At 38.6% G+C, this 13,597-nt stretch overlaps 1 protein-coding gene across 1 annotated transcript; it reads right to left on the reverse strand.

Moving 5' to 3' along the window:
- Positions 1-837: 837 nt before the first annotated feature.
- Positions 838-4,033, reverse strand: LOC138369096 (signal transducer and activator of transcription 2-like). The gene is made up of 2 exons (XM_069332030.1): positions 4,001-4,033; positions 838-1,440 (listed from the first exon to the last, which is right to left on the reverse strand). Exons 1-2 carry the CDS (start codon positions 4,031-4,033, stop codon positions 838-840), a joined length of 636 nt encoding a protein of 211 aa, XP_069188131.1.
- Between the last annotated feature and the right edge of the window lie 9,564 nt (positions 4,034-13,597).

The raw sequence follows: 13,597 nt of genomic DNA on the forward strand, positions 1-13,597 counted from the left end.
TGAAATGGTATATGACTGTCAGGGTTAGGTTAATGATTCTAGCAAGATTCTTCCCAATATAGAGAAGACTCTTGTAAGAATCTTTGACTTTAGGAAAGACATAACTCTCCTCAAACTCGAAGAACTCACTTATCTTGATCCGGATAGCCACCTTCCTCAGAATTCACAGTGTGAGCACGTTTTCGTTATCCTTAGACTTCATGCCCTCCAGATAGCTTCAGCCTAGTCATGTTCCTAGACAGATAGCGGCCCTGGACCACTTTTTAAACTGTGTTCAAAACGTGACGTTTCATACTTCTTCATTGCTCTTTCATTCGCAATTCAATGAACTCTTCCTTGTATAACTTAACTTATTCTAGTGTAGCCTAACCTGACTCTATAATATAGTTAATCAGTGCTGTAATTTGCTTAGCTATATACATATTGGTGGTAAATTAACTTAATCTAACCTAGCCAAATCTAACCTAATGTAACCTAGTCAAACCTAACCTAATCTAATCTAGCCAAACCTAACCTAATGTAACCTAGTCAAACTTAACCTAATATAACCTAGCAGAAACTAAAATAATTGACCCTAAGAGCATTTTCATTGGCTATCAAGAAAATACATCCCATCTCTAAAGGGAGGAAAATGTCAAGAAAATGTTGTAGACAAAACACACCTACAATTAAAAAAAAATGATCTCCATAGCATCTTCGAAGCATTAATTTTAAAAGTGAAAATTATATATACTGTTTTATGTACATATCAATGTCACATTATTTGTAAAAAACTGGTCAATGGAGATTTAGTTAGAACACTACAGGAAAATGTTAAGAGACAGACGATGACTTTTCTTATGGATTAATATACATTTTCTCATGTGCTTTAAGCTGTAGGTGGGTCAGTGAGATCTTGACGACCAGGTCTGCTGGGGTATCGTCGACCAGGTCTGGTATGGTGTCGACGACCAGGTCTGGTATGGTGTCGACGACCAGGTGTGGTGTGGGGTCGACGACCAGGTCTGGTGTGGGGTTGACGACCAGGTCTGGTATGGTGTCGACGACCAGGTGTGGTGTGGGGTCGACGACCAGGTGTGGTGTGGGGTCGACGACCAGGTCTGGTGTGGAGTCGTCGACCAGGTCTGGTGTGGGGTCGTCGACCAGGTCTGGTATGGTGTCGACGACCAGGTGTGGTGTGGGGTCGACGACCAGGTGTGGTGTGGGGTCGACGACCAGGTGTGGTGTGGGGTCGACGACCAGGTGTGGTGTGGGGTCGACGACTAGGTCTGGTGTGGGGTCGTCGACCAGGTGTGGTGTGGGGTCGTCGACCAGGTCTGGTGTGGGGTCGTCGACCAGGTCTGGTGTGGGGTCGACGACCAGGTCTGGTGTGGGGTCGACGACCGGGTCTGGGGCGGTCACAACCTTCCGGCCAGTGGCGTGGTCACTAATATTAACAGCCTTCCCACGATATTAAAAAACGAGGCCAACTCATATAACGATGCAGCAAGTTAAATTAGTTCTTAATCCTAGCAGTCCTCTCCTATTAGTGCTCCGGCCACCTCTCTGTCCGACCAGAGTACACCTTAACAACTTCACTTGCAACCACTCACTCGAGGTAATCTAACCAGCATGGGCTGCTATAGCCAAACAATTAAAATATTCCTGCATTAAAAAAAATAATTTTACCATCACTCGTCGTCGGAAAATCCAGAAATGTTTTCTCAAATCAACATTCGTAAAACTTCCGTCTCCTGGAATCAGCGCATGACTCGGCATCCAAAAATGTTTCTCGAGAAACTTCTTTATCTTCTTATTTTGCATATGTGTCTTGCCCGTATCTCGGCGCCTCACTCTGATGCTGCATTAAGAAGAGGCAATATGACTCAGCCACTTTGGGTGTCCTCTAATCTCGTTTTCATCACCATTGTATTCTTTTCCTCAGTCTGATTCTTGCTCATTCTAAGTAGGTGATGCCAATTTGTGTATCACATCGTGAACATAGACGCCATTTCGTGCAGTTCCTGTGTATCCAGACGTCATTTTGTCCCATACCTGTGTATTCAGGCGCCATCTGTTCCATTCCAGTGTACACAGACGTCACCCTGTACCTATTCTGTAATACCACCGTTTTGCCTAGTTTCAGGCCTAAGTATAGGTTAGGTTGAGTATTTTGGTTAAGTTGGCAATTATTTATATTTGCGTTACATGGGAAAATGGTTTGATTATAATGTATATATATATATATATATATATATATATATATATATATATATATATATATATATATATATATATATATATATATATATATATATATATATATATATATATATCGTACCTAGTAGCCAGAACGCACTTCTCAGCCTACTATGCATGGACTGATTTGCCTAATAAGCCAAGTTTTCATGAATTAATATATTTTCTCTATTTTTTTTCTTATGAAATGATAAAGCTACCCATTTCATTACGAATGAGGTCAATATTTTTTTATTGGAGTTAAAAATAACGTAGATATATGACCGAACCTAACCAACCCTACCTAACCTAACCTAACCTATCTTTATAGGTTAGGTTAGGTTAGGTAGCCGAAAAAGTTAGGTTAGGTTAGGTTAGGTAGGTTAGGTAGTCGAAAAACAATTAATTCATGAAAACTTGTCTTATTAGGCAAATCAGGCCTTGCATAGTAGGCATAGAAGGGCGTTCTGGCTATTAGGTACGACATATATATATATATATATATATATATATATATATATATATATATATATATATATATATATATATATATATATATATATATATATATATATATATATATCAAGAAAAGATTAGCAAGGCTTCCTCCATTGACACAAGTGATATCGTAAGCTATGTGGAAGTCCACCGTCGGATAACATTGATAAACCCTGATAATGAGAGAATCCACTAGGACTATAAGGTGGAGGCGAACCTTCGACCACGGCATTGCCAAGCCGCATACTCTACCACTAGAGGACCACACACACTTGTAAAAAGTCATACAACCGGATTTCTACTGAAATCCCAGGAAGTCCGGAGACCCCTACTGAATCCAGTCCAATTTTTTTTTCCTGTATGATTCACAAGATATTAATATACATCACGTTAATGTGATCTATGTGTGATCCCGACAATGCTGATAACTGTACAAGAATTTTTTTCCTGCGTATCAAGGGTTATTTTCTGATTGTTTATGCCTCCAAAGCAAAGGAAAAGGGCTATTATTCCCGTCCTCAAACTTTGTTTTGTCCTTTGCTTCAGACCGCTTAGGGAAGACGTCTTGAAGGTACGCGAAGACTCAAGGATAAGGAGTCGCCAGGTACCTTCATGACGTCTTCATTAAGCTGTCTGAGGCAAAGATCACGGCAAAGTTTGAAGGGGGAATAATACCCCTTTTCTATACTTTGGAGATGTAAACAATCAACAAGCTACACTTACTACCCTAGAATAATGATATTTATATTATGTATGTGCAGACGAGGAGTCACAATAACGTGGCTGAAGTATGTTGACCAGACCCCACACTAGAAGGTAAAGGGACGACGACGTTTCGCTCCGTTCTCAAGTCGATTGTGATTCTTATAATCGACTTGAGAACGGTCCAGGACGAACCGAAACGTCGTCGTCCCTTCACTTTCTAGTGTGTAGTCTGGTCAACATTATGTCTGTTTATCTAACAGCAGCAACGGCGGAAACAAGTGCAACAGCATCCAATTCCACGATCATCATTTTCAGCTCTGACAATAGAAAACCGATCTCCGAGATCTTCAGAGTGAAGGGGCTCCAAAAGGTCCACTAAACAGAACTTGCCTGGGACCCAAACAGGTCCCATTGGAGACAACAGAATCGAACTGGTGTGCAGACCGAGAGTGAAAGATGATACGCAGCCAGAAGCAATATCAGACAATGTAATAGTCACTGAAACAGGAGTAAACAAAAAAAACAAAAAAACATGAATAGCTCCAGACTCAACGAGCCGTCGGACAAGACCTGGTCTCACCGTGGCTGCTGTAGAAGGCTGCAAGAATACCATGCTGACTTACATTTTAAGTAGGACACATGAAGGGGAGCACGTGTGTGGAAGGGGAAGCATGTGTCTCACAGGAGGGAGAGCACGTGTCTGGAAGGGAAAACATGTGTCTCACAGGCGAGCAGTTGCCTGGAAAGGGGAAGCAGGCAACTGCTCTCTCTCTCTCTCTCTCTCTCTCTCTCTCTCTCTCTCTCTCTCTCTCTCTCTCTCTCTCTCTCTCTCTCTCTCTCTCTCTCTCTCTCTCTCTCTCTCTCTCTCTTTCCGAAGCTCACATCTTCCGAAGCTCACATCTTTAACTTGACCTCTTATACTAGCAGCTGTGTGTTCCATAGTGCTGTCTCGGTCGGCTCGTGGGTCTTATAACCTGAGGTCATCTTGGCTTGTAACGTTGAACATTCTCACTGAGAACTTGTTCTTGTCCGGTCTATCGTCTAGCTATCGCATACTTGGCCATTCTTTAACAAATCTTGCCAACATATGCATCCTTTCCTGGATCCTCCGTGGAATCGGTTAGAGATTTATTTATTATACGTGTAGAGAGACGAACTATTGAGAGCTCAACAACAGAGGGGTGACTGAAGGGCTCAAGTACAGAGAACTGGATCACCACTACAATTTTGTTCCCATTGCTTCTGAGACACTCGGCGGCTGGAGTAAGAGTGACACCAGTATTTTTAAGAAACTGGGAATTAGGCTATTTGAAACAACAAGAGACACTAGAGCTTCCAGCTTCCCTTTTCAGCGCCTCAGCATGGCGATACAGAGGGGAAATGCCAACTGCATTCAGGGTTCCTGTCCGCCATCCGAGAAGCTGCAGGAACTCGACAACTTATGATAATCATTTGCATGATAATTTGTATCTTATATATAACTACTTTTTCGTAATAAAGTTGAATTAAAACAAACAATTACATAAAAAACCATATATATATATATATATATATATATATATATATATATATATATATATATATATATATATATATATATATATATATATATATATATATACTCACGCACTTCTCACCCTACTATGCAAGGCCCGATTTGCCTAATAAGCCAAGTTTTCCTGAATTAATATATTTTCTTTCATTTTTTTCTTATGAAATGATAAAGCTACCCATTTCATTATGTATGAGGTCAATTTTTTTTATTGGAGTTAAAATTAACGTAGATATATGCCCGAACCTAACCAACCCTACCTAACCTAACATAACCTATCTTTATAGGTTAGGTTAGGTTAGGTAGCCGAAAAAGTTAAGTTAGGTTAGGTTAGGTAGGTTAGGTAGTCGAAAAACAATTAATTCATGAAAACTTGGCTTATTAGGCAAATCGGGCCTTGCATAGTAGGCTGAGAAGTGCGTTCTGGCTACTAGGTACGACATATATATATATATATATATATATATATATATATATATATATATATATATATATATATATATATATATATATATATATATCGTACCTAGTAGCCAGAACGCACTTTTCAGCCTACTATGCAAGGCTCTATTTGCCTATTAAGCCAAGTTTTCCCGAATTAATATATTTTCTCTATTATTTTTCTTATGAAATGATAAAGCTACCCATTTCATTATGTATGAGGTCAATTTTATTTTATTGGAGTTAAAATAAACGTAGATATATGACCGAACCTAACCAACCCTACCTAACCTAACCTAACCTATCTTTATAGGTTAGGTTAGGTTTGGTAGCCGAAAAAGTTAGGTTAGGTTAGGTTAGGTAGGTTATGTAGTCGAAAAACAATTACTTCATGAAAACTTGGCTTATTAGGCAAATCGGGCCTTTCATAGTAGGCTGAGAAGTGCGTTCTGGCTACTAGGTACAACATATGTCTCTCTCTCTCTCTCTCTCTATATATATATATATATATATATATATATATATATATATATATATATATATATATATATATATATATATATATATATATATAGATAGATATATATCGTACCTAGTAGCCAGAACGCACTTTTCAGCCTACTATGCAAGGCCCGATTTGCCTAATAAGCCAAGTTTTCATGAATTAATTGTTTTTCGACTACCTAACCTAACCTAACTTTTTCGGCTACCTAACTTAACCTAACCTATAAAGATAGGTTAGGTTAGGTTAGGTAGGGTTGGTTAGGTTCGGTCATATATCTACGTTAATTTTAACTCCAATAAAAAATTGACCTCATACATAATGAAATGGGTAGCTTTATCATTTCATAAGAAAAAAAATAGAGAAAATATATTAATTCAGGAAAACTTGGCTTATTGGGCAAATCGGGCCTTGCATAGTAGGCTGAGAAGTGCGTTCTGGCTACTAGGTACGACATATCTATATATTTATATATATCTATATATATATATATATATATATATATATATATATATATATATATATATATATGTATATATATATATATATATATATATATATATATATATATATATATATATATATATATATATATATATATGTCGTACCTAGTAGCCAGAACGCACTTCTCAGCCTACTATGCAAGGCCCGATTTGCCTAATAAGCCAAGTTTTCATGAATTAATATATTTTCTCTAATTTTTTTCTTATGAAATGATAAAGCTACCCATTTCATTATATATGGGGTCAACTTTTTTTTATTGAAGTAAAAATTAACGTAGATATACGACCAAACCTAACCAACCCTACCTAACCTAACCTAACCTATCTTTATAGGTTAGGTTGGGTTAGGTAGCCGAAAAAGTTAGGTTAGGTTAGGTGAGGTAGGTTAGGTAGTCGAAGAACAATTAATTCATGAAAACTTGGCTTATTAGGCAAATCGGGCCTTGCATAGTAGGCCGAGAAGTGCGTTCTGGCTACTAGGTACGACATATATATATATATATATATATATATATATATATATATATATATATATATATATATATATATATATATATATATATAAATAACATTTTGAGTACCACCTCTAGCTGGAAGAAGGGGGACCCATAGCCTCGGAGGAAACCACGCATAACGCATTAGAGGGAATGTTTAGATCCCCTCCAATACAGTTTCTGTGTGCTTTTCTCCTACCACCCCCTTCCTTTTTTATTTTTTGTGCTTTATTATGCATTTGATGGTTACAAGATATACATGGGTTGATACAAAAATAATAATGCAAAAAGGTGCTTAAAGGTTATGGATCTCTTGAAAAACACAACAATGGGAAACATTGATGAATGTCACAGACGGGTTCGATCATTGTTGCAAGTCAAACACTTCTTCGAATTCCTCTGAAGTTGGACTAGTGCCCAAGACGCAACAGGCATTTCCCCTCTGAATCGCAACACTGAGGCGCTGGAACAAGAAACTTTTTACTCTCTGGTCTTTTGTAGCGCTGATCAATTTGTCCCCCAATTCCTTCAGGAACTTCAATGCACATTTTCCCCACGATATGGTATATATATATATATATATATATATATATATATATATATATATATATATATATATATATATATATATATATATATATATATATATATATATATATATATATTATTAAATATGACCGAAAAAGTAAGATTAATAATTTTAACACGAATTTTCTCAATCTTTCGTACAATATGCTTCACTGTTGGAGGTAAATCAAAAATCACTTCTCCAAAATTCATTTTTATTTCTAGTCTGACGCGACACGGGCGCGTTTCGTAAAACTTATTACATTTTCAAAGACTTCACAAATACACAACTGATTAGAACTTGCGTTTCCCTGATTTTATATCTACATTTGAGTGAGGTGGGAAGGGTGATGTGGCATTACATTTGAGTGAGGTGGGAAGGATGATGTGGCATTAACACAAGACAGAACACTAGAGGATATTAATAGGGTATTAAAAGTATCAACACAAGACAGAACAGAAACAATGGGTATTGAATTGAAGTGTTTGTAGAAAGCCTATTGGTCCATATTTCTTGATGCTTCTATATTGGAGCGGAGTCTTGAGGTGGGTAGAATATAGTTGTGCAATAATTGGCTGTTGATTGCTGGTGTTGACTTCATGATGTGTAGTGCCTCGCAAACGTCAAGCCGCCTGCTATCGCTGTATCTATCGATGATTTCTGTGTTGTTTACTAGGATTTCTCTGGCGATGGTTTGGTTATGGGAAGAGATTATATGTTCCTTAATGGAGCCCTGTTGTTTATGCATCGTTAAACGCCTAGAAAGAGATGTTGTTGTCTTGCCTATATACTGGGTTTTTTGGAGCTTACAGTCCCCAAGTGGGCATTTGAAGGCATAGACGACGTTAGTCTCTTTTAAGGCGTTCTGTTTCGTGTCTGGAGAGTTTCTCATGAGTAGGCTGGCCGTTTTTCTGGTTTTATAGTAAATCGTCAGTTGTATCCTCTGATTTTTGTCTGTAGGGATAACGTTTCTATTAACAATATCTTTCAGGACCCTTTCCTGAAAGGGTCCTGAAATATCTTTCCTGAAAGATATTGTTAATAGAAACGTTATCCCTACAGACAAAAATCAGAGGATACAACTGACGATTTACTATAAAACCAGAAAAACGGCCAGCCTACTCATGAGAAACTCTCCAGACACGAAACAGAACGCCTTAAAAGAGACTAACGTCGTCTATGCCTTCAAATGCCCACTTGGGGACTGTAAGCTCCAAAAAACCCAGTATATAGGCAAGACAACAACATCTCTTTCTAGGCGTTTAACGATGCATAAACAACAGGGCTCCATTAAGGAACATATAATCTCTTCCCATAACCAAACCATCGCCAGAGAAATCCTAGTAAACAACACAGAAATCATCGATAGATACAGCGATAGCAGGCGGCTTGACGTTTGCGAGGCACTACACATCATGAAGTCAACACCAGCAATCAACAGCCAATTATTGCACAACTATATTCTACCCACCTCAAGACTCCGCTCCAATATAGAAGCATCAAGAAATATGGACCAATAGGCTTTCTACAAACACTTCAATTCAATACCCATTGTTTCTGTTCTGTCTTGTGTTGATACTTTTAATACCCTATTAATATCCTCTAGTGTTCTGTCTTGTGTTAATGCCACATCATCCTTCCCACCTCACTCAAATGTAATGCCACATCACCCTTCCCACCTCACTCAAATGTAGATATAAAATCAGGGAAACGCAAGTTCTAATCAGTTGTGTATTTGTGAAGTCTTTGAAAATGTAATAAGTTTTACGAAACGCGCCCGTGTCGCGTCAGACTAGAAATAAAAATGAATTTTGGAGAAGTGATTTTTGATTTACCTCCAACAGTGAAGCATATTGTACGAAAGATTGAGAAAATTCGTGTTAAAATTATTAATCTTACTTTTTCGGTCATATTTAATAATATATGTCTACAGGAAAGACTGCTACCAAAATATACTAATATATATATATATATATATATATATATATATATATATATATATATATATATATATATATATTTATATATATATATTAGTATATTTTGGTAGCAGTCTTTCTGAATATGACCGAATAGGTAAGAGTCTATCTTCTCAATATTTCTTATGTTTTTCTTCACTGTCGGTGGTAATAAAAATATCAATTCTCCAAAGTTCATTTTTTAATTGTCTGACGCCTAAACGCGTTTCGTAATGCTTATTACATTTTCAAAGACATATTTACACACAGATTCATCGAACTTATACTCATTTTGGGTGAGGTGATATGGTACAAAGTTTTGGGTGAGGTGAACAAACACAAGACAGAACACGGATCAATGAGTATAAATTAGATATAAGAACTGCAGAAGTCCTATTGACCCCATACTTCCTCTTGTTGCTTCCATATTGGTTTGGGGCCTTGAAGTTGGTAGAATATAGTTGTGCATTTATTGGCTGTTGATTGCTGGTGTTGACTTTTTGATGTGTAGTGCCTCCCTGATGTCGAGCCGCCAGCTATCACTGTAACTATCGATGATTTCTGTGTTGTTTGTTAAGACTTCTCTGGTGATGGTCTGGTTGTGGGAAGAGATTATATGTTCCTTGGTGGAGCCCTGTTGCTTATGCATTGATAATCGCCTGGAAAGAGACGTTGTTGTCTTGCCTATATACTGAGTTCTTTGGGGCCTACAGTCCCCAAGTGGGCATTTAAAGGCATAGACGACGTTGGTCTCCTTCAAAGCGTTCTGCTTGGTATCTGGAGAGTTTTTCATGTGTAGATTGGCCGTTTTTTTGGATTTATAATAAATTGTCAATTGTATTTTCTGATTTTTGTCTGTAGGGATAACGTTCCTATCAACAGTATCTTTCAGGACCCTTTCCTCCTCTTTTATGAGCCGTCGAAAAGAAGTTCCTGTAAAATAGTCTAATTGGGGGGTACAAGTGTTGTGTTGGTTGTCAACTTTCTATTTATGATGTCTAATCATAAATAGAAAGAGTTGTTTAAGATATATATATATATATATATATATATATATATATATATATATATATATATATATATATATATATATATATATATATATATATATATATATATATATATACATATATATATATATATATATATATATATATATATATATATATATATATATATATATATATATATATATATATATATATATATATATATATATACATATATATCAGCCGATATTATTAGCTGATAACATACATCAGCTAATAATATACAAGACCGAAATACCTTCACGAAGCCACCGTGGTCGCACCAATATCACCAAAATATCCTGTGGCCGAGGATATTTTGATCTTTGTTCGCATTGACTTACATTACCGTTCCTGACACCCTCCTTCCCTACACCCAGCTTCTCACATGAGGAAGACTTCGTGCAACATAACTCACAGAAACGGGGTCAGAGAAAGCTAGACTACAGGGAGGCTAAGGAGCTCTACGTGAGCTGTCACCTCAGAGGTCAACTCAGGAACGGATTGTAAAGTTTGAATAATGTTAAGGGCATCGATTTAGCGTCATTTGCCAACCTTGGCCCATAAGAGCGTTTGTGGCGTATCCCAGAGACGGTGAAGAAAATCGTCCTTTTCTTCACATAAATCAGACACAGAAATATTAAAAGAATAGTTTTTTCGGTGTGAGTGTGAAGAATTGAAATATGCTAAGAAGCGAGGTGGTGCAGACAGACTCCATTCACAGCTTTTAATGAAGACAGTCCAATAGGCTCAAGGATTGCACTCTTTTTGCTTGAAGGTTGAGAGGTGGGACCGAAGAACTTATAATTTTAACCAATTCAGACAATTATACTAATAACTAATTAGTATAACCAATTATACTAATAGAATAAGATGGCGCCGACCTTCTCCTCCAACCCAGCATTAAGTGCAGCAGCTCAGAACCAAACATGAGGCGGACCACACCACAGCCTCCAGCCAGACACAACAGGCTGGCAGACCTTCCTCCAAGAGAGATGACACCACTCGAGCCCCACTCCCTCACCAGACGATAAGAACGCCACCTCTTCCTCCAGCGGATGTAGTGGAGGAGCAGTGTTGGGCGATGGACGGAAGGAGGAGGAATGTTGGTAGGTAGGGAAAGTGGGGGGAGGGGGGGATGGTAGTGGGGGTGGGGGTGAGAGGGAGGTAAAGGTACAATTCCATCCCATCATAAAGCAGTACTGACACAAGGCCACCCTCCTCCTACCTACCCTCCTTCCCCCTCACCCCCCTACCCCCTCCCCTCCCCCTCCCCCCTACCCCCTCCCTCCTCCTCTCTCACCCCCTACACGTTACTTCGAGCTTTGGTCCAATGACAGATTTATTTTTTGAGCAGGCAGAAAAGGACGAAATCTTCAGGGGAAAATTGTATTTATTTTCAGAACTTATATACATGACATGACTTCACTATACTGACATGTTAAGGCCAGTGTAGTGGTCCAGCCCTGACGAGTATAGTGGTCCACTACACGCTCCTCCTGGCATAAACATTCATTCTTCTTTTTTACCCAAAAATATTTTTTTTTATTTCATTTTATTTGTTGGAAAAGCAAGAGTTAATTACAAATTTCGTTTATGTTCCTCTTTCTCATGCATTATTTTCAGCTGTAATAATTTATCGCGGCCTCGCAAGACACGAATAGAATATATAATATAATTTCCAAAACGTGTTATAAACATACCGTGAAGGTAACATTCATACATTTTAGATCAGAGGCAATTTTCCTGATTGCAGAGAAGCGATCAATACAATCGATGACTCTGGTCTTTACGTACCAATGATCTATTGTTGCTAGCGTCACGCAGACTGTTGCAGTACTGATAATAACCCACCAGAGTTGGCTAAATCATCTCCTTCTGTTGTGGAATGACCGCCTCGGCCCTATCACATGGGCGGAGACAGTCGTCGGTGCTGTGACTGACGGCTGATACATATACTTCCTATATGTAGCTATCTACCTATGTCTATACTTCCTATATGTAGCTATCTACCTATGTCTATACTTCCTATATGTAGCTATCTATTTATGTCTATATAAGCCCAACCACTAGGCCTGGATAGTCTCGCTTCTTGAAGGTTTGTTTTGAATTTCCGACAGTCCAAGTAGTCGGGCACCATTTCTTTCCTTCGTTCTATCCTAAATCCTTATTCCCCTTCTTTCTTTTCAAGTGCTAAATAGTCGTAATGGCTAATTGTTTCTCTCTCTCTCTCTCTCTCTCTCTCTCTCTCTCTCTCTCTCTCTCTCTCTCTCTCTCTCTCTCTCTCTCTCTCTCTCTCTCTCTCTCTCTCTCTCTCTCTCTCTCTCTCTCTCTCTGTCTCTCTCTCTCTCTCTCTCTCTCTCTCTCTCTCTCTCTCTCTCTCTCTCTCTCTCTCTCTCTCTCTCTCTCTCTCTCTCTCTCTCTCTCTCTCTCTCTCTAGCTCTCTCTCTATCTCTCTTTCTCTAGCGCTCTCTCTATATAGCTCTTTTTCTCCTAAGCTCTCACTCTATTTAACTATATCTCTATCTACCTATTTTTCTATTTAGCTATGTCTGTCTCCCTCCCCCCCAAAAAAATCATCTTGCTCCCCATTCCCCTATTCCCAACTTTGCCTCCCCATCCCCTCCTCCCCCTTTCCCCTCCCATGTCCCCATTCTCCCCACCGTCCCTCATCTCCCCCTCCCACTAGCCCACTATCTCACATCCCTCCCTCCTCTCCCATTCAGCTTCCAACAGATAGATAATTTCCATTTATATATCAAGTAAATGATGAAAGATGTGGGTGTAAACGGCGGGAGTAGTTACGATAATCTACGGAATATACACGCCGGGTTTCACCTATTGCTGCCATTTCAGACTTCTTGAAAATCGCTGGCGGGTGTTGGGTCAGAGGCTCTATTTCTTAACGTATTTAACTTAGGCCGATCAGCCTACTATGTCCGTTCTGTTCTCCTGACCGTTTTCTCCTGCAAATTTTCGTGAGGCTAGCCTCAAGCCTCAGGCCTCCAACTTTGGATAAACAGACAGACAATCTCTCACTCCTATTGTATAGAAAGACTAAAACTCTCTTGTTTCCAACGCTTCACTCCAAACCGCTTCCTATTTAAGTGGACCAGGTGTGGACCACCTCC

This window comes from Procambarus clarkii, chromosome 27, assembly GCF_040958095.1.
Source record: "Procambarus clarkii isolate CNS0578487 chromosome 27, FALCON_Pclarkii_2.0, whole genome shotgun sequence".
Lineage (NCBI taxonomy): Eukaryota > Metazoa > Arthropoda > Malacostraca > Decapoda > Cambaridae > Procambarus > Procambarus clarkii.

Bases quoted from the DNA above. Each gene is read 5' to 3' on its own strand.
- LOC138369096 (XM_069332030.1), bottom strand. From the start codon at position 4,033: ATGGTATTCTTGCAGCCTTCTACAGCAGCCACG. The intron at 1,441-4,000 runs GTGAGACCAGGT...TATCGTGGGAAG, and splicing joins AGCCTTCTACAGCAGCCACG to GCTGTTAATATTAGTGACCA.